This window comes from Amphiura filiformis, chromosome 19 (genome assembly GCF_039555335.1).
Source record: "Amphiura filiformis chromosome 19, Afil_fr2py, whole genome shotgun sequence".
NCBI lineage: Eukaryota > Metazoa > Echinodermata > Ophiuroidea > Amphilepidida > Amphiuridae > Amphiura > Amphiura filiformis.
In genome coordinates, this window is record NC_092646.1 from 29,723,213 (window position 1) to 29,750,459 (window position 27,247).

At 38.4% G+C, this 27,247-nt stretch overlaps 1 protein-coding gene across 1 annotated transcript; it reads right to left on the minus strand.

The window, feature by feature from the left end:
• Positions 1–3,422: 3,422 nt before the first annotated feature.
• LOC140140489 (FRAS1-related extracellular matrix protein 2-like) lies at positions 3,423–26,606 on the minus strand. Its single transcript, XM_072162247.1, has 13 exons — positions 26,477–26,606; positions 22,211–22,462; positions 15,656–15,772; positions 14,797–15,030; positions 13,557–13,667; positions 13,005–13,253; positions 11,200–11,301; positions 9,738–9,983; positions 8,963–9,064; positions 6,976–7,185; positions 5,005–5,202; positions 4,065–4,282; positions 3,423–3,558 (listed from the first exon to the last, which is right to left on the minus strand). The coding sequence occupies exons 1-13, from the start codon at positions 26,604–26,606 to the stop codon at positions 3,535–3,537; spliced, it is 2,193 nt and encodes a 730-aa protein (XP_072018348.1). The 3' UTR covers positions 3,423–3,534.
• Between the last annotated feature and the right edge of the window lie 641 nt (positions 26,607–27,247).

The following is a 27,247-nucleotide window of genomic DNA, read 5'->3' on the forward strand; positions in this document are numbered from 1 at the left end:
GCCCTTGATACAAGTGTACAATACAAAATTAACATATCCATAGAGAATAAAGGCTCAGTTATTATAATAGAATAATAAAAAAATGCCTCAGGAAATAAAATAATGAAATAAATAAATATAAAGTAAATAAATAACTAAATAAATACGAGTAGAATTTGTGGAACGAAAGTTGTGGGGTGATGCTAATGCGATCAGACAATTCGCTACTTACAGTAACCTACGAATGCGGACGTGAGAAAGAAATTTGGTCTGTCGTAGAGGGCGGTATGAGACAGGTTTTGCGGACGTGGGAGAAACACTAACGTAATATCTTTGGTGAATTTTGCGAGGTTAAACTTGTTCTGATGGCAGCACTTTGATACTAATTCCGATTTCCTTTTGAGTAGTCTTCCTTTGTCCCCGTTGATGATGAATATAATAGCTTCTCCGTTAGACATAAAGTCGTAGTGTTTGGTATTGTCGTAGGCGCGTGCTTTTGCGGCGATAGACCATGTGATGGCGTATTCCTTCTTCTTTAGATCCCATATAGCCTACATACCGTGATACTTAATGCTGTACACGTGCTTTCTTACCCTGAATGACTGCTGGTGGATATAATAACGCTTCCTGAAGGTCAGTTCAGTAAGGCCGATCACATCTGTGGGCCAATATAGACCTTGGTGTTGTCCTCGTTGGCTGCCCGAGTACCTACGGTAAGTAGCGAATAGCCCTCAGTTGTTTGATGATCGCATTAGCGTGAAACTCAGAGTTACACAACTTTCGTTCTTCAAGTTCTACTCGTATTATTAGCTCTGCATTAATGCATCAAGCACTCTGCACGAATGAATAGTTAATTTAGTTTAATTGTTTTTTCGTAATTTGCTATGATAATTATTCTAAAAAACAGAACACACACACACACACCCCCACGCACCCCCACCACCCCACATACCTGTACATCACAAACCTCCATACATTAACACCTTCATACACAATCTCCATCACACACGTACCCCAACACACATCCATGTACACACGTACAAATTAAGATTTTCTGAGTATTAATATTATTACTAAAGTCTTCACAAAAAGTAAAGCAGCCTATAGCTTCAGACCTATTAATCATATCTGAAGTTGACAATATTATAACATAGAAAGAACGGTGATTTATTTATGCGTATTTTCATGCCGCATGCTCAATATAACTTGGCATTTATAAATACCCGGATTTAAAAGTTGCGGCTATTTTATTGATTTGAATTCAGCTCGAAGTTAATGTCAGTTTTTACATGCCACATCGATCGCTGTAAACTGCAACTGTTAAATTCAGGATTTTAGTTGTTAGTATCACGTGAATAACCCATGGTTTTTCTGTTTTAAATGTTGTAAATATGATAAATAGTATTAAAGTTATGTGTATTAACGGCTGCATTACTTTGTGTGAAAACTGTATTACATAGTATAACCATGCATACACACTTTACTCACGCAGACTCCACGCACTCACACGAACACCCACATTCACTAAATAAAAATAAAATACAAGTATTTTCTGAGTATTGCTCTAGAGTATTTTTACCTAGATATATTTTAAATGTACATGTATAAAAATATGTATGCAAGTCGCCTATGTATCTAAAATTTTAAAAAAAACGCACCAAATTTGCAGAGCTTCAAATTTGTGGAATCTGGTTGACATGGTTTTCCAAAATGCTGTGGTTTTGAAGTAGTTTTGAAATTATAAAGTCGTTATTCTGGATTAAGAGGCAATGGCTTAGGAGAGGCATAAAGAAGCCATTTGGGAGCGCATTGAGTAACCATCACTGAACAAGTAAGGGGGACTCCGCTTTAACTTAACTCATGCATAGGACCAGGCCATCGGGACGATACCTAACCGTCTATCACGTGGCCAGCCCAGAGGGTCAGTTGTCTGATGGTTCCAGACGCAATCTCGCAAAGTTGCAAAAAGTAAGTTCCAGTATTTGATTTAATTCCAAAACTCTATAATAGCTTTCTCCTCGCTATAGAAACAAGTCTTCATGATTGCAGCTCCTCATTCAATGATATAACGAAAGGGTTTGTCAAATTTAAAGGAAAATGCTCTGTATTTATACAGGAAATCAAACTAATGATAAAAGTTAATACAATACCAGACGCTGTCCTTATTACTTTACCCAAAGTTAATTTGAATTTTTGGTGAAAATGATGTCGCATAGGCGAGAGGGAGAGAAAGATAACGTAACAAGCATACTTTCATTTCAGAATGCAATCGAGCCAAAAAGCATTAATTAATTGCAGACAATTATTTATCTCATTTACCAAAAAAGCATCTAGTTTACATTATATACCAAAATTGAGTAGAATTGGATTCCAAGGTTTTCAAGAAACATTTGCAGTGATTCTAGATTAAAGATGGAGCTCTGTCAAAATCTTGCGGGTTTTCTGGGACACACTCTATATTTTCTACAACAGTTATTAGGCTAAAAATATTTCAAAAGTGTCCCCTGCTCTAAAACCCATGATACAATGTTTTTTGGTATATGTTTAATTTATTGGTCAGGATAAAGTTATGGCAAACTAGACTACAAAGTTTCAAAGTTTATAAACTGTGAAATAACTTTCAAAACGCGTTATTAATTCCATCTCGCTTATAAGGAAACGCCCAGGAATAAAATACTTCATTAAAGATATTATTCTTAGACATTTTATGCAGGGTTTTTATTTCCTCAATTTCTTGTTTTCAATCAGTTATGTAAATAAGGCAAAATTGCTTGGTAAAACGAAATGCGCGCGCCCTATAATTGTTTTTTTAATAGCCTTATCGTATCATGTTATTCTTATAATCATCTAAGGTAACTTTAATATGTATGTACAGCTAACCGCCATATTAGGCTATTCCGTTTATAATCCATACTCCCCCTGTGGAAGATTTTGGAAATATCTTCCACACCCGGGGAGTATGAATTTTAAATGGAATGAACACATTAGACCGCTCCATTTGAATATCATACACCTTCTGAAAAAGAACCTGAATATTCCACTATAGGGAGAGTGCGTTTCAAATGGAGCTGCCTAATGCATTCACTCCATTTGAAATTCACACTCCCCCTGTGGAAGATATTACCAAAATCTTCCACAGGGGAAGTGTGAATTTTAAATGGAATAGCCCATTACTTCCTATATCAACATAATTAGCTCAGATCCTAATACTATATTCACCCATAACTCTCTTAATCTTTCTTCTTCTCTCTCTCCCACTATATTTTCCGCAACCCTTCACCAACTAAATGATAATAAGGCCTAAAAATTGTTTGATTGGTATAACATAAAAACATTAGGGTAGGTAGGTAGGGATATTTTTAGTATATTCAAGGACATTCTCTGTAATAAAAAGTTTATTGGCTCCTTTTTTCTTCTTTCTTAAATTTAAATTGTTTGTTTCCTTTTTGTTTATTTATTTGTTTAATTTTTGTAAAAAACAAAGCGACGACAATCAAACAATTTTTTAGGCCTAGGTGTAATATCCGTCGGTGTGTGAAGGTGGTGTGTTCACATTCAGAACATAAGCGGCGGTGCTACCTGGAAGATATTAAAAAGGACCAAACAATTGATTACAGCACATGTATGTAGATGATTTCATTTTTGTGATACATCTATTTATTTTCTTATTTTTTTTATGTCGAGCATATCTAGGCATTGACAGCTGATATCTAGGAGATAACGCTGACGAAACTTCGGCCAGGCACAAGTGACCTGGTGAACGAAGGGGATCGCCGTAGATAGCTGGTCGGGACAATTTTTACAGGACAGTCAAGTGCAGCCAACAATCGAGCTTATTACCCTGATTGGAACCGACTGTAATGAGGTCTTTTATCATGGGTCATCTGTCCAGCCTTTAACAGATGAGCAATGGGGAGAGCGGATAAGATTTTTTTTTGTCCTGCTGGGAATTGAACCAGAGACCTCTTGCAAAAAAGGCAGAGACCTTAACCATATTATTTATTTAATCTTCCAATTTATCTATCTGCTTAATAAATTATTCATATTTTACATTTGTCTCTTTATGTTATTATAATATCAATTACCGTCTGTGCATTGCCAGTAAACGGATACTGATTAACGCCGTCGTATGGCATGAGTTGGACCTGTGGCTGTTGCTGTGGCTGTAGTTGGGTCTTCGGAGGATTTATACGGGGATTTATAACATTGCGAAAACAGAGAATGACAATGACAGGCAACCCCACGAGCACACCCAGTAGGGCAATTCCTCCTAGAATGATCCCGATCAGTACTGTACTGTTATCTATTGTAGAAATGGATAAAGTGCAATTTAATCATAGATATACCCTTTTAATCATATATGCCCCTTTTAATCTTAAGACTCTTCTCCGATCATGGCGACACGTGAATGTTTAGCAAAATAATATACATATAAATATTGATGATTAATATTTTGAAATCGACTCGGCTAAAATGATTGACTCGAACTCGACTTGACATTTTAAGACTCGTAACGCATATCAAATCGAGTCATTGAAGTGTTGAGTCGAGTTATTTGGGATTTAAACCCGGGTTTCTGTCCCTGAAGGTATACGGGATGTGTCACGGTTTTAGGGTACCCCATTTTCATCGATTTTGGTATCGATGGGTGGATTTCGGTGAAGCCCAATGCGCCCAATTATTGCAAATGTGCCCTTAAAAGCTTCCAAAAAGCAATAGGGCAAATTTGGGTGATTTTGGGGTGCTTTTTGTTGAAAAAATTGGTATACTGATGGGTAGCAAAAACAGCAAAAGTAGGTATAGAGAAAATCAGCATCCGAAAGTCTGCGTGGCACATCCCCATACAAACTTATTTGAAGACCCCTCCCCTCGGGATTTAAGACTCTTGTCGAGTCACGACTCTTAAAGTGTCGAGTACTCGACACTCGAGTTTGGTAACTCGACTACAAGTCTGATTGTAGGTATGCAGTAATAATAAAAAGTAATATAAAACATTTGATAGTGAAATATAACGGGCCCACGTACCTTCGTGTTCTTCTACACAAATCGGTGGTGGAAACCAGAGTGCAACATTTTTAGCGACAAGCCTGCACGTCAGTGTTGATATCCCAGCTAATCGATAGCCAGTATCGCAACTGCAGGTTACCTGTGAATCCACGTCATAGTCGTTTTGGAGTGGTACCACCTTACCGTTGGCCAATTGCAGCGGGGAACACATAATTTCTGCGACAACAAAAAAATGGATCGCGACATTATCAACATAATCTTTAAATATTTCTTAGATTAAAATAGAATGGCCGACTGATAACCTCATCCCCAGTTTTGCTCCATCATGATATTTTGGTTGCATTGGGAATTTACGATGTACAATTAGGCGGCTGGAAAAAAAGATTTATTCTGATTTCACAAACCAAAATGTGCTCAAAAAGGTAATCCAATTTGTACTTTTGCTCTTCAAATAGACCTATTTGTCTCTCATATGACAATGGGTTGGAAAACATAAGCAAATGGCCCATGACTCCTGAAGAGAACGTGTGTTCCACGTCGAAAATGCAATAGGTTTAAATCACTTGTTACAAACATATGTGACGTCCCATGTCAAAACCAGACACTTTTGGGCAGGTTATCAATTTTGAGGTTTTTACATATCTTGAATAGAGAGATATTATTTTATTCCACAACGCCGTTTTCCCCTATGAAATCGGACATTCCTAAAGCGAAGATATAAGTTATGGTATTATCAAATTGGAAATTGAGATATCGGCCTTTAAAAATATTATTGACAATCTTCAGAGTAGGAATTACCTTGAAAAATGTCTCAAATAATACAAGATGACAGTTATATTCCGATCTGAAACTATCAGACAATATTTTAAACATTAATAACATCACAAATTCACCCCGGGCAGATTTTTGGCTATTTCTCCATTTACGATCCTGCCCAAAAGTGTCTGGTTTTGACATGGGACGTCCACATATGTATGTTGCTCCTGCACATATAAACTTACATATTTGAGTTACATCAACACTATAATAATTGTTGATGCCAAAGTGAAAAAAAAATTGAATTAAAAAACAAATGATGTCGAGGTTTGAGAGCCAGAAAGCCTCAATTTACAATCGCCTGTTCTCACAAAATGAGCATGAAGTCGCAAGGGCACTATAGAAGACGGTTCTTTTGTTTTTTGTGACATTAAAGATCCATCTTTCGCATGGCCGCTGTGTGTGTCCCGGGTGTGGGGGGGGCGTACGTGAATGGGGGTCGGCTATGCACGCATGGATTCTGTTGATACGACCTGAATGCAGAAACACTATACTGCTGGCTGAGTGTACCAGTCATAGCAGGGTGCAAAATATACAACAAAGTCAATGTTTATTCTCAAATACATCATGGTGTAAATATAAGCATTTGAATAATTTAACAATAATTTGAACCTGAAAAAATTGAACATGAAACTTCATGAGTGATTTTTCAACATATTTGACTGTTGGATAAATATGGGTGCTGCAGCTTTGGAGCTAAGGCAACATGGCGCATTACTTTGAAGTTGGTAATGGGTAAATTACACTGTGCGGCTTTCTGGTTCTGAACCCTCGATATAACGAAATAACGTTACTCACGAGTTTGGCAACGGTAGCCAGCATATCCTGTTTGGCAAACACAATTGTTACCTTCAGTGCATTCACCCAATTGGGCGCATTGTGGCAAATGTGCCCTTAAAAGCGTCCAATTAGGGCAAATTTGGGTCATTTGGGGTGCTTTTTGTTGAAAAAAATTGGTATACTGTTGGGTAGTAAAAACAGCAAAAGTAGGTCATATGGGGAAAATCAGATTCCGAAAGTCTGCGTGGCACATCCCCATACAAACTTATTTGAAGAGCCCCCCGAGTGTCGAGTTTGGAAACTCGACTACAAGTCTGATTGTAGGTATGCAGTAATATTCATAAAAAGTAATATAAAACATTTGATAGTGAAATATAAAATAGGCCTACGTACCTTCATGTTCTTCTACACAAATCGGTGGTTGTGGAGACCAGCTAGACGGCCAGATAGCAACATTTTCATCAAGCTTGCACGTCAGTATTGACGTCCCATCTAATCGATAGCCAGTATCGCAACTGCAGGTTACCTGTGAATCAACGTCATAGTCGTTTTGGAGTGGTACCACTTTACCGTTGGCTAATTGCAGCGGGGAACACATGATTTCTGCAACAACAAAAAATAGATCGCTACATGGCAACATAATCGTTAAAAATGGTAAGATTTTATAGATTTAAATAGAATGGTCGACTGGGCTAACCTCATCCCCAGCTTTCCTCCATCAAGATATTTTGGTTGCATTGGGAATTTACGATGTACAATTAGGCGGCTGGAAAAAAGATTCATTTTGATTTCACAAGCCAAAATGTGCTCAAAAAGGTAATCCATTTTGTACTTTTGCTCTTCAAATAGACCTATTTGTCTCTCACATGACAATGGGTTGGAAAACATTATCAAATAGCCCATGAAAGTGTACTCCACGTCGAAAATTCAATAGGTTTAAATCAATTGTTACCAACATATGTGACGTCTCATGTCAAAACCAGACACTTTTGGGCAGGTTATCAATTTTGAGGTTTTTACATATCTTAAGGGATCTAAAATGAGCGTTTATTGTGTTTCGACAGTATTTTTTGTGGGACATGAGAGCACCTCAGACCTATCGAATTGCATTCTGAATACGAAGTATGTCTTTCTGATATCAAATAATTTTCATTTTTTGAAAATCACAATATAATACAAATTTTATGACAAATTATAATAAATTGATATTTTTGAAATATAACAGTCCTCGAAGTAAATTATATAAATCTAATGATATATTCTTAAAGTGTATGTAGTAGGGAGGAAATTGACGGTCAATTGAAAATTTTGACCTTTCATATTGAAGATATGGATTTTTTCCCAAAAGACCTAATTTTTTTTTGGTGTTTTAGGAAAAAATCCATATCTTCAATACGAAAGGACAAAATTTTCAATTGATCGTCGGCTTTTCATCCCACCTACATACATATTAAGTATAAATCATCAGATTTGTAAAGTTTACTTCGAGTACTGTTAAATATCAAAAATATCAATTTTTAATGATTTGCCATAAAATGTGTCTTAAATTGCGAATTTCCAAAAATCTAAATTATTTGATATCAGAATGACTTTCTTCGTATTCAGAATGCAATTCGATATGTCTGATGTGCTCTAATGCCCCAAAATAAATACTGTCCAAACGTTCATACCCCAGCCCTTAAATAGAGAGATATTATTTTATTCCACAACGCCGTTTTCCCCAATGAAATCGGACATTCCTAAGCGAAGATATTGAGTTCGTAAGTTTTGGTATTATCAAATTGGACATTGAGATATCGGCCTTTAAAAATAGTATTGACAATCTTGAGAGTAGGAATTAACTTGAAAAATGTCTCAAAAAATACAAGATGCCAGTTATATTCCGATCTGAATCTATCAGAGAATATTTTAAACATTAATAACATCACAAATTCACCCGGACAGATTTTTGGCTATTTTTCTATTTACGATCCTGCCCAAAAGTGTCTGGTTTTGACATGTGACGTTCGCATTATATACATTATGTTGCTCCAGCACATATAAACTTATAAATTTGAGTTACATTAACACTTTAATAACTGTTGATGCCAAAGTGAAAAAAAAATTGAATTAAAAAACAAATGATATCGAGGTTTGAGAGCCAGAAAGCCTCAATTCACAATCACATATTCCCACAAAATGAGCATGAAGCCGCAAGGGCACTATAGAAGATACAATCCATTAAAATGACAAAATGCATAGGAAAGACATTGTAGAAGAAATATTGATTTTTGAAAACCAAAGCAAGGCGTCAACTTTATGCTCAATTTGAGAGCTGGTCGTAGTGAGTTACGGCTTTCTGGTTCTGAACCCTCGATATAACGAGATAAACGTTACTCACGAGTTTGGCAACGGTAGCCAGCATATCCTGTTTGGCAAACACAGTTGTTACCTTCAGCGCATTCACCATTCTCACAATCCGGATCACAGGATATTGGTTCCTCTGTTGAAGCAGATATTATATTTATATGCTATATATATTGTATATGCTATATGCTATATATATTGTATATGCTATTATCATGATTATCATCGAGTACTTCACTAGGAACTAACAAGTTTTATAGGCACAACATATTTTTAGTCCTATAGCGCTATCGGTGCCCGAAGAGTTACTGATGGCACTTTTTAACGTACCCTGAACATCTGTACAGTGCATTCGTTTTTTATTTAAATGAAAAACAATAACACTATGCCACTGTTAATTTTTACTTGATACAATTTATTAAATTTCCAGGGAGTCGTGTTAAGACTCATCGGTACCTAGCCGGGCACTGATAGTTTTATAGGACCAAATTCGATGTGGTGCTTGATATTCGCTCAAAACAAAAGTCTGATGTATCGCAGTACATTTAATCTTGAGCCAGTATGTGAGGATGCTAAAACAACAGTTGATAAATTTTAATAAGCGTAATATAACGACAATGTTATTCACATAGTATGACAAATGGACCTAAGATAGAGCCTTGAGACATTTTCGTTTTCTAAATCACGTGATTGAGATCATAAAAATGTGACCTGATTTAAATCAGGCTAAATTCGAAATTGATATATAGCCAGAAATAGGTTAAGGTTATTACCGGCCATTTTTAATTATTAGGATTTATATGACTTACGATCGTTTGATAAAATAACAACATGTACTCGATCAGGATATCGAATTTGGCCATTATTGTTGATTCCGCTATATGGTTGCAGAACCAGTGATAATTGTTCGTCCTTTTCATACAAGGTGTCGATAGTTGCACAAATTTGAAGCTCTCGTGAATCTTGATTGATTCCAAACTCTAGGGCGGTGGCGGAATTAATGGGTTGAATCACATAGTCCGTGGTATCGGCACTTGATGATTCAACAGTAACACCTGTAAAAAACCAAGACGATACAAGTTGTATGTTTTGCTTTTGTGAATATGACAAAAGAGACGATACAACCCATCTCCAAATACGTACACTTAGGCACTACGTCAAAATATACCAAACATACGAAATGTGTAATTCAACATCGAAAACTTTCGGAATAGCAGGCCACATGCACCAGGTGAGGACGCTGCGTGATAAAGCATACGTGAGCGTCCTTACACTCGCGTAAATTCACATAAGTGCTCGCCAGTGATTCTTATTACGCCAAGCGCAATTAAAGAATGTTCCACTCGGATGTGGCAGTGACGTCATTGCGCATTTCATTGGGCGCAACTACAAATTGCTAGTGTTCGCTCAAAGCACTGTCGTACAGACACACACGCCTAAAGACGCCGCATAGATGCGCCCGCGAAACAGCTGCCTCAACGCTTTGACGGTCACCCGTAAAAATCCCAATAGAAGAAAACATAACGCAATAATTGTTCTCTGCGTCTTCCTTTTTAGCCCAAAAATACCACGTTTTGAGTCAAAAATAGGGTAAAATTAATGTTTAGGCATTTTGCGCCCACTCCCCACCAAATACCAATATTCACCCTCATTTTGGCTCAAATAGCATGAAATTGAAATTTTAAACCGGCACAAAAATACGCTCGTCTCCCATTAAATCCGCCTTCACTGGGCAGACATGTTTAAATGTTGGACTACCAAAATTTTGCATGTAAGGGGAGGAGGAATGGCAAGCACGTCGATGAGGAGGATTTCCGGGGGTGGGGATTTCTTGACAAGCCCTCAAAGAGGGCCACATTGGTTACGGCCAGTAATAGACACAGGCCTTAAGGTATTAACATTTCATAGGCCCAAGGGGTGGTGTATTTTCACGGGCATTTTACCCAAAGGCTCGCCCTATTTCCAACATAGTGTTTAGGCACAACATCGTTTTTGGTCCTATAGAGCTATCGGTGCCCGGATAGGTACCGATGGCACTTTTTATCGTATCCTGCACATTTGTACAACACTACGCAACTGTTAATTATTGTTCTTGACACAATTTATTACATCTCCAGGGAGTGGCGTTAAGAGTCATCGGTAGCTAACCGGGCACAGATAGTTCTATAATATCAAATTCGATTTGATGCATTACTTAAAAAATTACATCATACGCGCTGCGCTTCACTGCATACATGCCATGATACATGTTTGAATATGAAGCCTACTTACGAACGGAAGACTCTTTATCTAGGTATCCCCATCTGAGAATTTTTACTTCAGTGCATTGACCCTCCTCTACTCTGGCAAATATTCCTTCAAAATAGAACTGATCTGTAAGTGAAATATTATTACAGGTTGTATCAAAATGTTTAGTACCCATCAGTATCTTCAATATGCAACATTGGATCTTCTTGAAATGCTCAGGATTTATAGTTTTCTCTATAGAAAAAGGTAGTTTACCAACCCAAAGTGTTACACTTGTAAAGAAAACAAGAAATAAAACAAAAGTACGTTTAATTCAGTTACAAAATATGAAACTTTAATTCAATGGAACCGAACCTGGAAAAGCGTGTTTGTTTCCGTTAAGAGTGGAAAATATCAAACCTTCGTAGTTCATTGTCCAAGATGACCTGAATCTTTGTATCAGCAAGGAAATCAAATTCGGAAACCGTGAACATACGTACACTATCAGGCATACGGCATTTATGACATTATAATTGAAGACAGCGATAAAAAAAACCAGTTTGCGTCTGACGTCACTGTCAATCAAATTCTCTATGACTCTTGATTGGTTAAATAGCGTGTACAAGGAAGGGCGATTTATCTGGTGCCGATCGGAGAAAACGAATACCAGAAAATGGCGGAAAAATATGTACTTTTACAAGGCAAAAAGCAACTTTTCTAGGCATTGTTGACATGGTGCCTCCGCGAGAGAAAGTTTCCTACTATAAAGACCAAACTTTTGAGATGGTTTGTATGTTTGAAGATGCAACATTAACAATAAGGCACCCGGTTTTACCGCCGCGTTCAGCAACTCATATCATCATGACACTTGTAAACAAACCGTGCTCGAGTTTGATTGACAGATGACGTCAGAGGCAAACTAGTCTTTTTATCTTTGTCTTTCATTATAGTTCCTGCATGTCGTCTATCACACGGTAGAGGACATGGTCCGCGTCGTTACGGAATACGTTTGTCCAGGTGCTGTAAGCGTAATGCGTAATACGTCACGCATCACACGCAACTGAATTTGTAACCAGGTTTCGTTCATTTTAAAATAAGGGGAGTTTTCATGACTATAAGTTTATAACTAATTCTTTCCGAAATAAAACTAGTTTAGTTATGAAAATAACAATTAACTGACTAAGAATGAGAAAAACGATAGGAATGCTTATTTTTAATATCCTCTATCGTGTGATAGAATGTTAGACGACAGGCAGGTCCCATATTTTAATCGTAGTGGATTGTAGTTATCGCCGGCATCCAATATTCAAAATATTGGACCTGCCCGTCGTCTTTCACACGTTAGAGGATAGCAAAACAAAATTTCCTATTGTTTATTTTCTAATTACCGGGCCCTATTTCATTACAAGCATGAGTTGATATCATCAAACGTATTATACTTACTGATAAACTCGTGTAAAAGAATGTCTCTGAACATGGCTTTAAGGAGTAGGGACAAAAAGATTATCATACATGGTAGGAATTTAAATTATCGTTTAGGACCCGGTGCTTAATATCGCCGATTACCTCTGCGTCGTCTCGCAGCATTTCGATGGCTCTACTGCGTCTTGCAGTTTCAAGCCGCAGCACGCCGATGAATTAATATAGTGTAGCCATATACCTGGTTGCGAATTCGCGAGCAGTTATGGGCATCGAGTTCGCAACATCTTGCCATCAGCAGACACACATTTTGTTAGTGCATATCGCAACAGTCTTTTATTTCTCAGCATAGGCGCATCGGCTTGGGTCTGCGTCTTGGGTTGCGGGCACGCCGCAGACTTTATCGGCGAGATTAAGCACCCAGACCTTACCGTCATCATCTTTGATAAAAACAGTCGCATCCGTTGAACAGATATCCACATTATCATGATAATTCAGCTTGCGAAGACTCAATTGGAAGCATTCATCGGTCTCTTTTATTTGGTCGTTGATAATCGTAATGGTTTTTGTGACAGAGGTCTGACCTGGTCCAAATGAAATTGGGGAGCTTTGTAACCCATTGTAATCCTGCCCTGATTCCCCGGGCTCTGATTTGGCATCTACATCAGCTGTCGTAAGACCTGTAATGATAAAGTATACTTTATTTGTGAAATATTGCCGTCACCTGTATTTTACAGTTTAGGAAAGGCCCTGGGGACGACGCCAGGAAACTCAACCGCAAGCGCCCTGCAAACCCGGTGGTGTTGTTCAGAAATCACCGGTCATGGAAAGACGTTATGTGAGCAGGGCTTCTTCATTATTTTAATGATAAAAATTTGTGTTTTTTGTTTAAACTGACTTTTTAACTTCATATTATCCTGGCATTCTGGTCAAATAGGCAAGGTTTGGAAAACAAACAAACAGACAGAAACAAACACACTTACCAATCTGCACAGCATCCTTTACATTTCCCGATCGCCATAGGGTGACACTCACTTCTGATGACGACTCGAGAACAGAATAATCGCCTGGTGCTGCAAACTCGACACAACTTCCTAATAACATACATTATTGTTTCATGTCAGATAATTTCTACCTTGAATTCGTTTAATCACTTAAACAAAATAAAAATAAATTTCGGTATTTACATAGAGCCTTATCACAGATCTCGGAGTGTTTAAAGCGCTGTAATTTCGCTGTTATGGTGAATAGAATAATCACAGTCAGATCGCATCGGCTAGGCATTGTGCAGCCGGACACCAGCGCACACCCGCACATTGATTGTAACGCAGACCAATTACGTGTGCAGCGCCCCAAATTCCATTGGGTCAAGGAAGTTTTAGATAACCAAACAACTAATCACAGATTTTGTGAAAGCAGGAGGAAACCTGCGAGCATGGAATCGAGATAAACCAAGTGCATCTTATGGAAACACCACGGGAGCACTGATTTCACAAAAACCTAGTGGTCAAATGGCTCGGTTTTAGCTGATAAAATGTGGGTTATGGCTTAAACTTCTCAAGGGTTGTGAATTTACCCGATGTTCACGTAATGTAAGGTAGAAAAACGAAAACTGCCGCATTCGTCTATGAGATTCGATGAAAGGGCAAAATGTGACCACTTTAAACTTCAAAGGCCATTATTTTAATGTGCATTTTCTCGGTAAAATGACGATTTAGGTACGCGATAACTCAATAAATATAGCATCTATAGGTAAGCAAATATGATCATCGTAAAAAGCATGATCAACTTAAGAAACCGTTTTCTTATCTTTTTTATATTTTGGTCTATTTTCGATTTTAGGCATTTGTGAATTTTAAAAAGTTCATTTTGATGTCTTATATGGTCAATATCTCAAAAATAAGGGCAATACCAAAAAATGGAATGGAGCCTCAAGATTGAGATAAAATTGATGTCTTGCCTTTATAAAAAATGTGTACTTTTACATATAATTTACTACATGCATGTCTGTGAGTACACAGCCGCCTTAAATAACGTGTAATGATGTAATCAAAACCATCAATCGACATCAACCGGTGTTAACATAGAGCGCCATACACAAATAATGGTGTCTGAGAGATCAATTTCTACATCTGGTGTTTCAAGTAGTGACTTTTAAGTGACGTCATTTAATAATAGCTCAAATACCACAAGGCTATCATAACAAAAATTGTGACAACTTACTTCTCCTATCGTTTATAGTGACAACAGTCGTGCATTGTTTACTGATAACGTCGTTCTTGTCAGATACTTCATCAATGGATAATTCAAAAGTTTCAGGATCTTCTTCTAAAGTATCAGAGTTGATATCAATAGAGACTTCCTTAGTGGTTTCGTCTTCATCAAAGGTGACCGACAACGATGATGGGGGTGTATAATCAAGGCCATCCTGAGTACTTATGTCTCGTAAGGAAAGAACTTTAAAAGAAAAGAAAATATGAAAATAACTCAACGATCAAGCGGACAGTGTAAAGGCAGACATGAGACATAGCATGCTGAAAGAAGGACATTTTAGCTACATTGTATAGGTATTTACGATGTTTAAACATCGTAAAGACCTATACAACTGAAACAACTTAAAAGTTGCCTGAGTTAGAACTAGCTCTAGTTCATCGTAGCTCTAGTTCCGCGAAGCGGCCAGCAAGGCGCGCAGCGCCAGAGAGGGCTTGTCACGGTCCCCTACGTACTGAACAAGTGCTAGCCTGGGTTAGTTAATTTTAGGCTGACCTTATCAAGTAAAATGAGTAATTTGGAAGGAAAATTAATAAAATGATCGCGCATTCTTTGTACTTACAATGAAAATTTTCACCTGCTACGCTAGCCTATTCGCGCACACGTTTGTTGCTGTTTTTTTAATTTGGTTTTGGTATGTGTATGCGAAAGCGGGGTCATAAAAGTTTTTAACCAGAGATAGTGGGTCATTAAAGATTTCAACCCGCGATAAGGGGTCATAAAAAATTGACTCCGGTCACCGACATACATGAACCCTTCCGGCACATTTAAAAGTGGCTTAAATGTCTTTAAATAGTTAAATTATTATTACCGATTGTTGATTGTCTACCAATGTCTCCACGTCTTACTACTGTTACAGTTACCGGTTCCGTCTCCCCTTGAAGTGGCTCAGTTACAGCATAATCGTGATATTCGAAAGAGAACAGAGCTTTAAAAATATTCGTTATCAATCGAAGGTTATAAAAGGTAGGTTATGAAATCGAAGCACTGAATAAATGGTGCCATGGCTAAGTTAGCAGCACGTCGGTAATTTTGTGTTCATTCATTCGTTTATTCATTATCACCTCAATGCATAGTACCATTCTATAAACATAACATGATAAGAGCATTTTGCCATCTTTGTTCTTTTTTTCATCGCCAGATGACTAAGACGATTTACAAGGACTGCCCAGTGCGTAAATAACACTCGCTGTTGACCGTCATGTTCATATAGTAGTGATGTTTCAACATCTGTTATAGAGGCTGGTCTTTATCTCATGCATAGAAATCGTGATTGAGGTTAGCAATGATTTGTGGTGTGTGACAGTGTGCTTAGACCATCACGTTGAGGTGGATAACAAGTCTCTACGCTGAATGCCGAAGCAGTAACTATCGATTACTGCGATTGGTTGATTTGTTATGAGTTAATGAAATTATTTCTTCTTGAAACATAAATTTTCCATTAAAAGTTATAAGTTATTATGAATTTTGAATTACTATGCACAGTTTTCTGTTAATATGTCGAATTAAATGTATTTTCATGTTCGCATGGCCGGATTTTTTAATGGATGGTCAGAGGTCGGCAATATAACTTACCCGGATGTGAACTATTTTTTAGTAAATGTCGCTTGAACAAGTTTGTAAGTTGAAATATTATGTTCTGAAATTTGTTATAAACAAGGATATTATTATTGAGTGCTAAAAACGTAAATATTTGTTCACGTTTTGTATTATTTTACATATTTAAAACTTGTGTGATTAATTTCCTTTGGCGTAGTAACATGTTGTTAATTTCATAAGTACTTTGCCGCATCTTTTACGTGTAGCGCATTAAATAGAAACTATGTGAACAGGCAATTAGCGTGGGCTCGCTTTCATCCTTTGTTCTTTCTTTTACGTGACGGCTTCGGCATCAGCAGTTGGGATTTCGGTCAGCTCTCAATCATTGTAAGAAAATCAACATTTCATTTATATATAAGCTAGTAATTAATAAGCTTACTATCGTAGAAGTAATATTTTGATTTCGACATCTACATCTAAAGAAATACTGGACAGGACCAATTGGTATCGACGTCCAGACTCTGGTGGCATCACAAATGTCTAAAAACAACTCAACTGAGGGTGCATAATCCAAGGTGCGCATAAAAACAGTGACTGGTGCCGAGTGGCTTAGTTTGATGAGGCTGGGGTTGAATCCACTGGCTCGCCTGTGTACAGCTGAGCTGAGTGTGTCTGTATGTAGCTCCAGACCTTGGTGTTGAACAATTTGCTTGATGTTGACTCATGGATGATGGATGCAGGAAGTATGTTCCACTGGGTGATGGTACGGGGGTAGAGCTATACTTGTGAGTCATGGTTCTGGCACCGTGGTTGATGTATTGGTTTGGTCTTTGGCTACGGGTTTCTGCTCTGTCAGGAATATCATCAATAGATATAAACTTCCCGGGGATGGAGAGTGGAAGATCACCTGAGTTAATCTTGTGCAGCATGGTCAGACGTGTTGCTGTTCTTCTGTCTTGAAGTGAAGGCCAATTCAGCTCCTGAAGCATATCGGACACGCTGGCCTTCCGTTGGTAATTCCCTTTCACAAAGCGGGCCGCTTTCCTCTGGACTGATTCAAGGGCTGAAATGTGCTTCTTGTGATAGGGGTCCCATGCTGTACACGAATACTCCAAGATCGGTCTTACTAGGGAAGTGTATGCCTGCTGCTTAATATTCTCTGGACATTTGTGGAGGTTGCGTTGAAGGAAGTTGAGAGATTTCCGGGCTTTGCCTGTGATGTTGTTTATGTGTGGACCCCAGTCTAGCTTTGACGAGAGTTCCACACCCAGGTACTGATGGTGTTCGACTTGTTGTAGGTCAGTCCCCATCATATTGTAGATCGACTTGACAATGTGTTTCCTCTTGTTTGTGATGCGAAGAAGGGAGCACTTTGTAGGGTTAAATTTCATCTGCCATTCATTGGACCACTGTGTCAAGGTGTCAAGATCCTTTTGAAGAAGTGCAGCATCCTTCTTGGTGTTGATTTGTCGATAGAGGAGACAGTCATCAGCAAACAATCGGATGGAGGATGAGATGTTGTCAGCAATATCATTGATGTACAATAAGAAGAGGAGTGGTCCTAACACAGTACCCTGGGGTACTCCGGAATCCACGGTTGCATCCGTCGACCTCTCACCATCAACAACAACAGCCTGAGTGCGAGATGTTAGCCAGCTTTCAATCCAAGTGTTGGTAGTGCCTTGTATACCATACCATCCTAACTTGTACATGAGTCTTCTGTGAGCTACAACATCGAAGGCCTTGGAGAAATCCAGTATCAGGCAGTCAATCTGTTGTTTCTGGTCAATGCCACTACTTAGATCCTCCAGTGTTGCTATCAGCTGAGTCTCGCAACTATGGTGTTTCCTAAACCCATGCTGAAATTCATTCAAGATGTTGTGGTGATCTAGATGAGCTCTGATGTTACTGGAGATAATGTGCTCTAGCACCTTACATGCAATACAAGTTAGGGAGACGGGTCTATAGTTGGCTGGCTGGGTCCTATCACCCTTCTTGAAGACTGCTGTTACGTTGGCTTGCCTCCAATCTTCAGGAATATCCCCGGTGTCTAGAGATTGCTGGAATATGATTTGTAGTACAGGTGCAAGGATGGAAGCATGTTCCTTCAAGATTCTCGTTGGAACCTGGTCTGGTCCTGATGCTTTCCGTGGGTTTTGAGAAGCAAGCAGCTTCTCAACTCCAGTAACAGTAATTGTGATGTCAGGCATTGTCGGAAATGTACTTGGACCTTTTGATGGTATAGAAGAAGTATCTGGACAGGGCTTCGGCTTTCTCTTTAGCAGAGGTGACGACCTGATTCATGGAGACCAAGGACGCTATTCCCATACTATCTCTTTTCAAAGACTTGACATACTTCCAAAGATTCTTGGAACCACTGTCAGGCTCTTCAAATATGCCATTGATGTAAGCAGTATGTGCTTCGTTCAACTTTTGCTTGATGAGGGTTTGAAGCCTTGTGTACTTATCCCAGTTCTTCTTAGTCTTGTATTTCTTATAGGTGGTGTACCGCCGCTTCCTCCACTTCATCAGTCGTTTGATCTCAGATGTCATCCAGGGAAGTTCTCCACTAGCTTTGAGATGCTTAGTAGGAACATTCTTATCCATTATGTTCTTCACTTCTTGCTTGAAGTAGGACCAATTGGCCGATGCAGATCTTGATTTCCAAGTCTCACAGAAGTCAGTGCTGAAAGAGGTAAGATCTTTCTCCATAGTCTCATTGTCAGCTTTATTGTGCAAGTAGATGGTTCTGGGTTTTTTCTTGTTCCTTGTGATGTCGATGTTACAGTCGGCTGTGACAGCTTCATGGTCACTAATACCTGGAATAGCCCTAACTCTGGCCAAGCTATCTGGTGTATTGGTAAGCAGCAGATCTAGAGTATTATCCAGTCGTGTAGACTCCGTCACAAGTTGATCCAAGAAGTAGTCATTTGTCACATCAAGCATTGACTCATTAACTAGGTAGCCATACTGTGGATTTGGACAGATTGTGTTGGTTTCCCAATCAATTGATGGCAGGTTAAAGTCACCCATGAGAATAACTCTGGGGATGGTCCGACCTTTGAACAGCTTCTCAAGATCACTATGAAGACTTAACAGGCTGGAGTTGTCTCTATTTGGAACTCTGTAGAAACTTCCAAAGTAAACTGGTGGTGATTTCCCAGATTTGACTTTGATCATGGTTAGCTCACACTTCTTCCCAACTCCGGTCACTTCACTAGCAACAATGTCATCCTTGTACGCAACAAAAACTCCGCCACCATTTCTATCTCTATCCTTGCGTTGGACTTTGTAGTTGGCAGGAAATACTTCAGCGCTACTGAAGGAGCTGTCAATATGGGACTCAGTTCCCATAACAATATCAGGTTGTTCAAGGTTGATCAAGGAAACAAGTTGGCTTCTTTTCCCTGTACCCTTCAGACCAGCACAATTGACAGTCATGAGCTTAAACTTGCGTTGGGGACGTTTACGAGCTGTGTTTGGTTTGCCCTGATCGATGCAGGTGCAGGACTAGAAGTGAGCGGGCCAGGGTCAGGATCAATATCTTGATTGGGTGGCTCATCAGAATCAGAGTCAGATTCTGCTAATAAGCTGAATGAGTTTTCTGTGTCTGTCATCAGGTCACCAAATAGGCTACTACTAAAGCTTGGCATGGCACAATGTGGACAAATCCAACTGAACCCCTGTTGACTGTTCATGAATTCTTTGTACAATTTACCAGACACTCCACCACATTTAATGTGGAACCATTGAAAACAGCCATCACATTCAACTCCTCTGTGGGTACTTACCACTGGTTTATTACATAAGCCACAAGGAAATTTGGTAGGGCCAGGATTTTCTTCAATATCCCCACTGAGCAAGACGAGAAGGAACATCAGCCATAGGTAGAAGCAATTAGTGACTTCAGGCAAGCAGCCAAACTGTTTGGTGTTACATAGTCTTGATGATGATCGCGATGTAAACAATGTAACCAATGTAAACAATGCATGTATACGGCGGGAATCCGCCATTTTGGATCGAACTCACCCAGTTCAGTCAAGCTATGAAGTTTCTTCAAGTAAATATCCAAATCAACAACACATCTTCCGGCGATTTCCAACCAGATAAGACCTTGAGAAAAACCCCAAACAACTGATCATGAGTGGAATGCAAATTCTGACCAAATCCATGGAAAATATTGACCCAAATCGGGAGCGATGTTCAGAGACATGTTCAGAGACATGTTGCGATGCCACCACATCAAAAAGAAGACATAGGCCTAGTAATCCATGGACCTGTAACAGTGCGTATTTTTAGCGAGAAAGTGTATCACTCTTGACTTTGCATGGTGCAGGTCGCTTGCCTACTGAGTATACTGATTGAGTGAAAAATTTCGTTTCTTGGATTTTATTAAACCGTCCCGCAGTAGTGCGTATTTTTTTTAGCTAGAATGTGTATATGAAAATTCACTCTTGACTTCGAATTTCTGTTGCATTTGAAAATCACTCTACTTTGAATGGTGCAGATCGCTTTCCTACTCATGTAGGCCTACTGATTTTTATAGTGAAGAATTTCGTTTATGTGTTTTTATTTTGGATTTTATTAAACGGTGCCGCAGTGCGTGTTTTTAGCGACAATACAACATGATTCAATGTGTATTTGAAATTCACTCTTGACTTTATGTCATCCGAGCACTTCATGATCTAATGATTTTGGTTTGTTTCAACTTGTGCACTATGATATTCGACGATATTTGTTTGTTTCAAGTCGTGCACTACATTAATTTCTACTATCGACTTGTGCACTTGGACTGTGAATTTACGATATTTGTTTGTTTGTTTTTGTTTCCTGAAATCATAATATTACTTTTACGATTGTAAGCTTATTAATTACTAGCTAAATGAAATGTTGATTTTCTTACCATGATTGAGAGCTGATCGAAATCCCAATATGCTGAAGCCGTCAAGAAAGAACAAAGGAATGAAAAGCGAAGCCACGCAAACTGCCTGTTCACATAGTTTATATTTATGTGCTACACGTAAAAGATGCCGCCAACAAAAACAATATATATAAAATAAAAGTACACCGGGGCCACTCACATAAATGGTCTGTACGCATGCGTGACCAAAAAAAAACAAGGAAAAGGGGGTGTTTCTTAACAACATGTTAAAAACATAAACATCTATTTACGTTGTTAGCATGCACTCAATGATAATATCGTTGTTTATAACAAATTTTACAACATAATATTCCAACTTACAAACTTGTTCAAGCGACATTAACTAACTTATAGTCCACATCCGGGTAAGTTATATTGCCGACCTCTGACTACCCATTAGAAAATGTGGCCGTGCGAACATGAAAAATACATATTAACAGACAATATAAACCTACATAATGTATTTCACAATTTCTACTCATTCCAAATTGCAATTTCCACTCACTTGAACAATGCATTTAAATAACATTCCAATTTAGCCCAAAGGTGATTTTACTAAACCATCCCTTTTTAATTCCAACATCCTTTCTTGTATAAACCTATGTGACCTCCTACTCCACTTCACATTACAACTGCCTCGGCGATGTTTGTCTTTTTTAAAGACTATTCTTGTCTGGTATTATTTTTGCATAAGGAATCGACGAGAGTCGCAATTAGTAGTTGACAGATGGTGCAGTTCCTTCTACTGGGCCACCGCTAGGCGAGGCTCTGACCTTTTACAAAGATATCAATTTTGGGCGCAAAATGCGAGATTCAACCGTCAGCCTAATGTGCTATACGCAGGCTACTGTTAATTGAAATTATTATTTAAAAAAATATTACCATTATAGTAAATAATCAACTCACACTTTTGGTGATCGTGTATTGTTACAAAGGCTCTTCCAGGACGACCAATTTTTCCAGTGCATACAGATGGGTCGGGATCAGTAGGATGGTAGAGATCAACAGCAAACATCTCCGGTCCTTCTACTTCACCGTCACACTTGATGGTAAGTTCCAGGGTTTCCGCATCGGACCCCAGACCGAAGACGATGTTACTGAGACTTTCCGGAATGAAATCATCCGGAGAATTTGCCGTTAAATCGATTGTTGAATATACTGAAAGGTAACATGATGTTGTGAAAAATATACAAACTTATCAAATTCTAGAAATACATAAATCAAATTCATCTTAATGGTGTTGCAGGGTAGATTAAGGGCGTACTACACCCATATATTGGTTTGATTGGTCTAAAAAAATATTTTTTCATTTATAGCTAGGCGATATATGCACGGATCATGTGAAATAAACATAATTATGAGAAAACATTGTGAAAGTGTCCTTTTTCACCCATTTGTCTTAAAGTTAACTGGTTGGTAAGGACGCTTATTTTTTTAGCGATCCACGTAGTCTTCTTCACAACCGGTTTCTGTCGTTACTATAAAACACTCGTCGATAGCCATATGCAGTATTAGACTCGCTCCCAGTCCTATAATACGTCTATGTCAATCTCCATAGAGATGGACGATACCAGCTTTTGATACCGATTGTCGATCCAGAGCAGTCAGGGGTGGGGGCCGAATTTTTAGAAAAAATAGAATAAAAATTTTTAAAAAAATGGCCGCGGAGCGCGCTTGCGCGACGCAGGGGGTTGTCTGAGGGAGGATGTTCCCCCCTCAGAAGTAAGAAACTTGTGCAAAATGAAGATCTAATTGAAGCGATTGCGGTTCATGAAGCCTTTCGTGGACAAGTTTCCCTATTATCGTAGGCCTATAAATTGTTTTAAACATAAATCGGCGAAAGCAGAAGCGAAAATGGCCACTTGTATATCGATTACGCAGGGGAGTGTAAAATAAAGAAAATTGAAGTGATTTGGTGGACCATTTTGGTATACTAGTGTGTAAAATTGTAGTTTGAAAAAGCCGCAAATTTGTAAAATGACGGTCCATGAAACCTTCCGTGGACAAGTTTTCCCTATAAATTGTGTTAACATGGGAAATTTTGCAAATGTCGAAAGAAGAGCGAAAATGGTCATATGTTTATCCACTACGCAAGGGGGCCTGTCTGAGGACGGATATTCCCTCCTGAGAAGTTTGAAAAATTTGCAAAATGAAGGTCCAATTCAAGCCATTTGGTGCATCATTATTACACCATTCAAATCAATTGCTTAAAAAAAAGGGTCCGAACTCAATTTGCAAAATTTGAAATTCGTAAACATGGTAGAAACATGCATAGGCCTAAATCGATGAAGTCGGTAGGCCTACTATGGAGTCCGTCTTAATCATGACTTTGGTGGCAAAATGTGACGGACCCTGCATATCGGCGGGCCCGCAGTAATTTTCACATCATGCTAGTGCTTTTAGGATGCGGACCCGCCTTCAAGCAATGCCTAAAATAATCGCACGGCGGTGAGGCCATGCATTATTCCGCCTTTCCCCCCATTTCTCTTTTCTTCTCTCCTTTCCTCTTTTTTTTTTTTTGGGGTGGGGGGCGGGGGTAGCGGGCCAGTCGGCGATCCCCCCTGAATCCGCACCTGAAACGAGTAGGATGTGTTTGTTCAGGGGATGCGGGGTACGTGTGGCTGTAGGCCTACAGTACCACATTAACGAACTAAACTTACTCTTCGTGGGATTACGAATACAACACAGGTGATAATAAAACCAGTAGCAAACATCACTTTAATCAACTTGATGCAACAAGTTTACAACTTTCTTTTTAATTAAAGCCTTATTAATGTACGATCGTTTTAAATTTTTAGATTTTTCTTTTTTTCTTCCAAAATTATAAAATAGTTAAAGGCCCATTCAGTGAGTTGCTCATCCGGACGATCGTAAAAATCATCAAAATTCAGATTTTTGTACCTTTGTCATTGTCATAGATGTGCTAAACATAGCCTGCGAGTGGTTCAGCCGAAAGACATTTTACACGAATCTGTAATTTAGATACTGACAGTATCTAAATTAGCTAACTTCGTCAAAAAAACTAGGAAAAAACCAGCAGTAGGCCTACTGCTGTTTTTTATGTCGTATTTTGCCAAAAAAGAAAAAAAAAAAATACCAAATGACATGACTTACGGGGCCTATCCTTCAAACTATTTTTTTTTTACACTTGCGCTGGGATCACTAAATGGGTCTTTAATATGCAATCATTATGAAAGTTCCCAATACATTTGGAGGCGAAAAACATTGGAAATTTGCTAAATAAACAACATCATAAACTTCACCTCTATCACTCGAAATATCTCGCACATATTGCGCCATGGTATGCCGCTGAGTGTATATCCCATCGACAATCCCGGGAGCTCCCGGGGACAATCCATTGGAATTAAATCACTATACCACACAATTTATTCGCTACCTATTTTTTCTATATTCTGTCAAAAGTAGCCTATCGTATGGCCGATACCAATTAATGGTATCGAGTATCGACCATCCGAGTATCTAGTACCGCCCAACGCCGAAATACAATTAAAATGGCGACCACCATAAATACGGACATATTTACTGGCAGGAATTGTTTAAAGTGAAATGGACCGGATTTACATCTTTGATGTAAGTAAAAATAGTGGCATATTAATTATGCTGCAACATACACTGTCAACGTTCCCACTTTAGTTGATTTTGTGCAACAAGTTGCGACAAATTAACATGTTTGTCCCAAACACATGTATATACTTGTGATAGCGTTTACATGATAATTCGGTGTTAGTGTTTTACTGAGATGGCGACTCTAAAAATCGCCTAGAACTAAAACTAAACAGTAAGATTTTACTGTTTCAAACCTGAAACAGATGTGCTGGCTAGCGAACACAAATTTTGCATATCATTGTCAACTGGAAGGGGAAAAACAAGTTTATTTTCTTTAATAATGATAAGTGATACCAAGCATGTGTTTTCAAAGCTGTGCATAATTAATGCATTTCCAAAAAATATATATTTTGGTTCTTTTAGGGTCGGACATTAATGCAATTCTGAAATTTTAGATATACTCCAATTTGTAAAAGTGCCACATGTACCGCTTTTGGGCATGTCCCTTTAAAAGCATGTAAGCTACATCGATACCGATGCCACCAATAGAACGAGAAGATTTGCCCCTTCATTTTGCATACCACTTTGACCAATTTTGTTTTCTCATTTCTTCACAAAATGCAAAAAAAACGCAAAAAAATGCGATGGGTTTAGTACCCCCTTAAGGTGACAGAGTCGACAATTTATAATTAAATTCAAAATAGGCCCAAACATATACATATTAAACCCAATGAAACGTGTGAAGGTACTGACTAACGATTGTCCTAATCTACTGGATAAGCTACCGGGTTAATAACCTTAAACGCCACTTCGTGATGATCATGATGATACAACGTCTATAATTTGAAGAACCTCTTTAACATGTTTGGGCATCTCAACTGTAGTATACCTTATTGTTATTTATTTCTAAAATCGGTTGCATACAGCCAGTATTTAAGTATAAGGAGGCAAATCCAAATTTTCGCCCCCAATTGTTAATTTCTCGTGCCATTTTAATCATTTTAATAACACATTACTCTTTGCCGCCTCTATTTTATCTCTAAAAATTTTCTGTGAGGGGTCCCACTCCCATTCCCCCTTGCTACGCCACTGGTTGCATATACCAAATCAGGGGGCAAAACATTGCGTCTCATATTCGAACAAGTCTAAGTTGATTTCTCACCTCAGCCCTTTCTCACCTCACAAAAGAGGCCAAGCAAACATAAAACGTTTAACTAAAAACGTTTAAATGGCGGGTAATATAAATGGTATAAGATGTTTTAATATCATTAAAAAAGTGTTTTTGAAAGTTAAGTGTTGACTATTATATATTATTTTGACAAAAATGTTTGCCGAATAATATTTTACAATAACATTTGGATAACATTTATGAAATGTTGTTGGTGTTTTTTCATGCAAAAAAAAGCAGTTTTCATGAAAAGGTGGGTATGGTGCACGGACGAGGACACAAAACACATCACGGATCAATAAATGATACATTAGGATACCTTGAATAAACAAACAATGGAAGTTATAACAACAAATCAGAAACTGACAGTACTTTTATCAGTACAAAAAAACACGATATATATTTTTAATATATCAAATTTGCCATTTTTGTCTTACGTATGGTTTTAGCTGCAAGAACACCGGTTCGTTTCACAGTCAATGGCAGAATTATGTCGCCGTCAGCGCCCTCTACGACTTCAATGTGTTCAGATATAAAGCAAAATTCATCTGAAAGGTAATTGAACATGTTGAAGTTTAATAGGGTGCAACTCTACTAGTCTTATTACAAGACTATCCTACCCCAACCCTAAACTCTAACCCCATACTCCGTAAACGAGGACTGGACTCAAGTCTAGCAAGTTCCACCCTATTCGGGCAAACATACATTACACATGTAATTTACATACGTGCAATACAAAATTTGGCATAGATTTCGTAAGATTCACACTCCACAATTCGATTTATGCGAGTTCGTAACATACTACTAAAATACAACTGAGTTTTCAGTATTTATCTTTTTTTACTCTTATGCATATAGAAACGCTATAATTGGTTGAATTTTTGAAGCGTTAATAAATTTACCATCATTATCCACGATCTTAACTTCAAACCCGTCTTGCGGGTTTGAAGTATCCAGATAATCTCGGTTATTTTGAGGTCTTGATAAGACGGAAAACACCTCGTCACCTTCCACGTCACAGTCATCAACGGTATCAATCGGGATGTAATCTAAATCGCCTTGACGGCCGAAGGAATAAATATCTTGAAGAATATCAATTTCCATATGCTCTACCACCTGCAGAGCCGAAGGCAGTCTCTGACCATCGTGTTCTATCACAAGTGGTCCGTAGTCTTTACCAGAGGTTGCTTTATTGGTGCCGACAAGAT

What these genes read in the sequence shown, in the direction of transcription:
- LOC140140489 (XM_072162247.1), bottom strand. Translation starts at nt 26,606, where the DNA reads ATGTTCAATTACCTTTCAGATGAATTTTGCTTTATATCTGAACACATT. An exon ending in TGTTATTTTATCAAACGATC is followed by an intron (nt 9,065 to 9,737) that starts GTAAGTCATATA and finishes CTGCTTCAACAG; the next exon opens with AGGAACCAATATCCTGTGAT. An exon ending in TTGTGTAGAAGAACACGAAG is followed by an intron (nt 4,283 to 5,004) that starts GTACGTGGGCCC and finishes TTTCTACAATAG; the next exon opens with ATAACAGTACAGTACTGATC.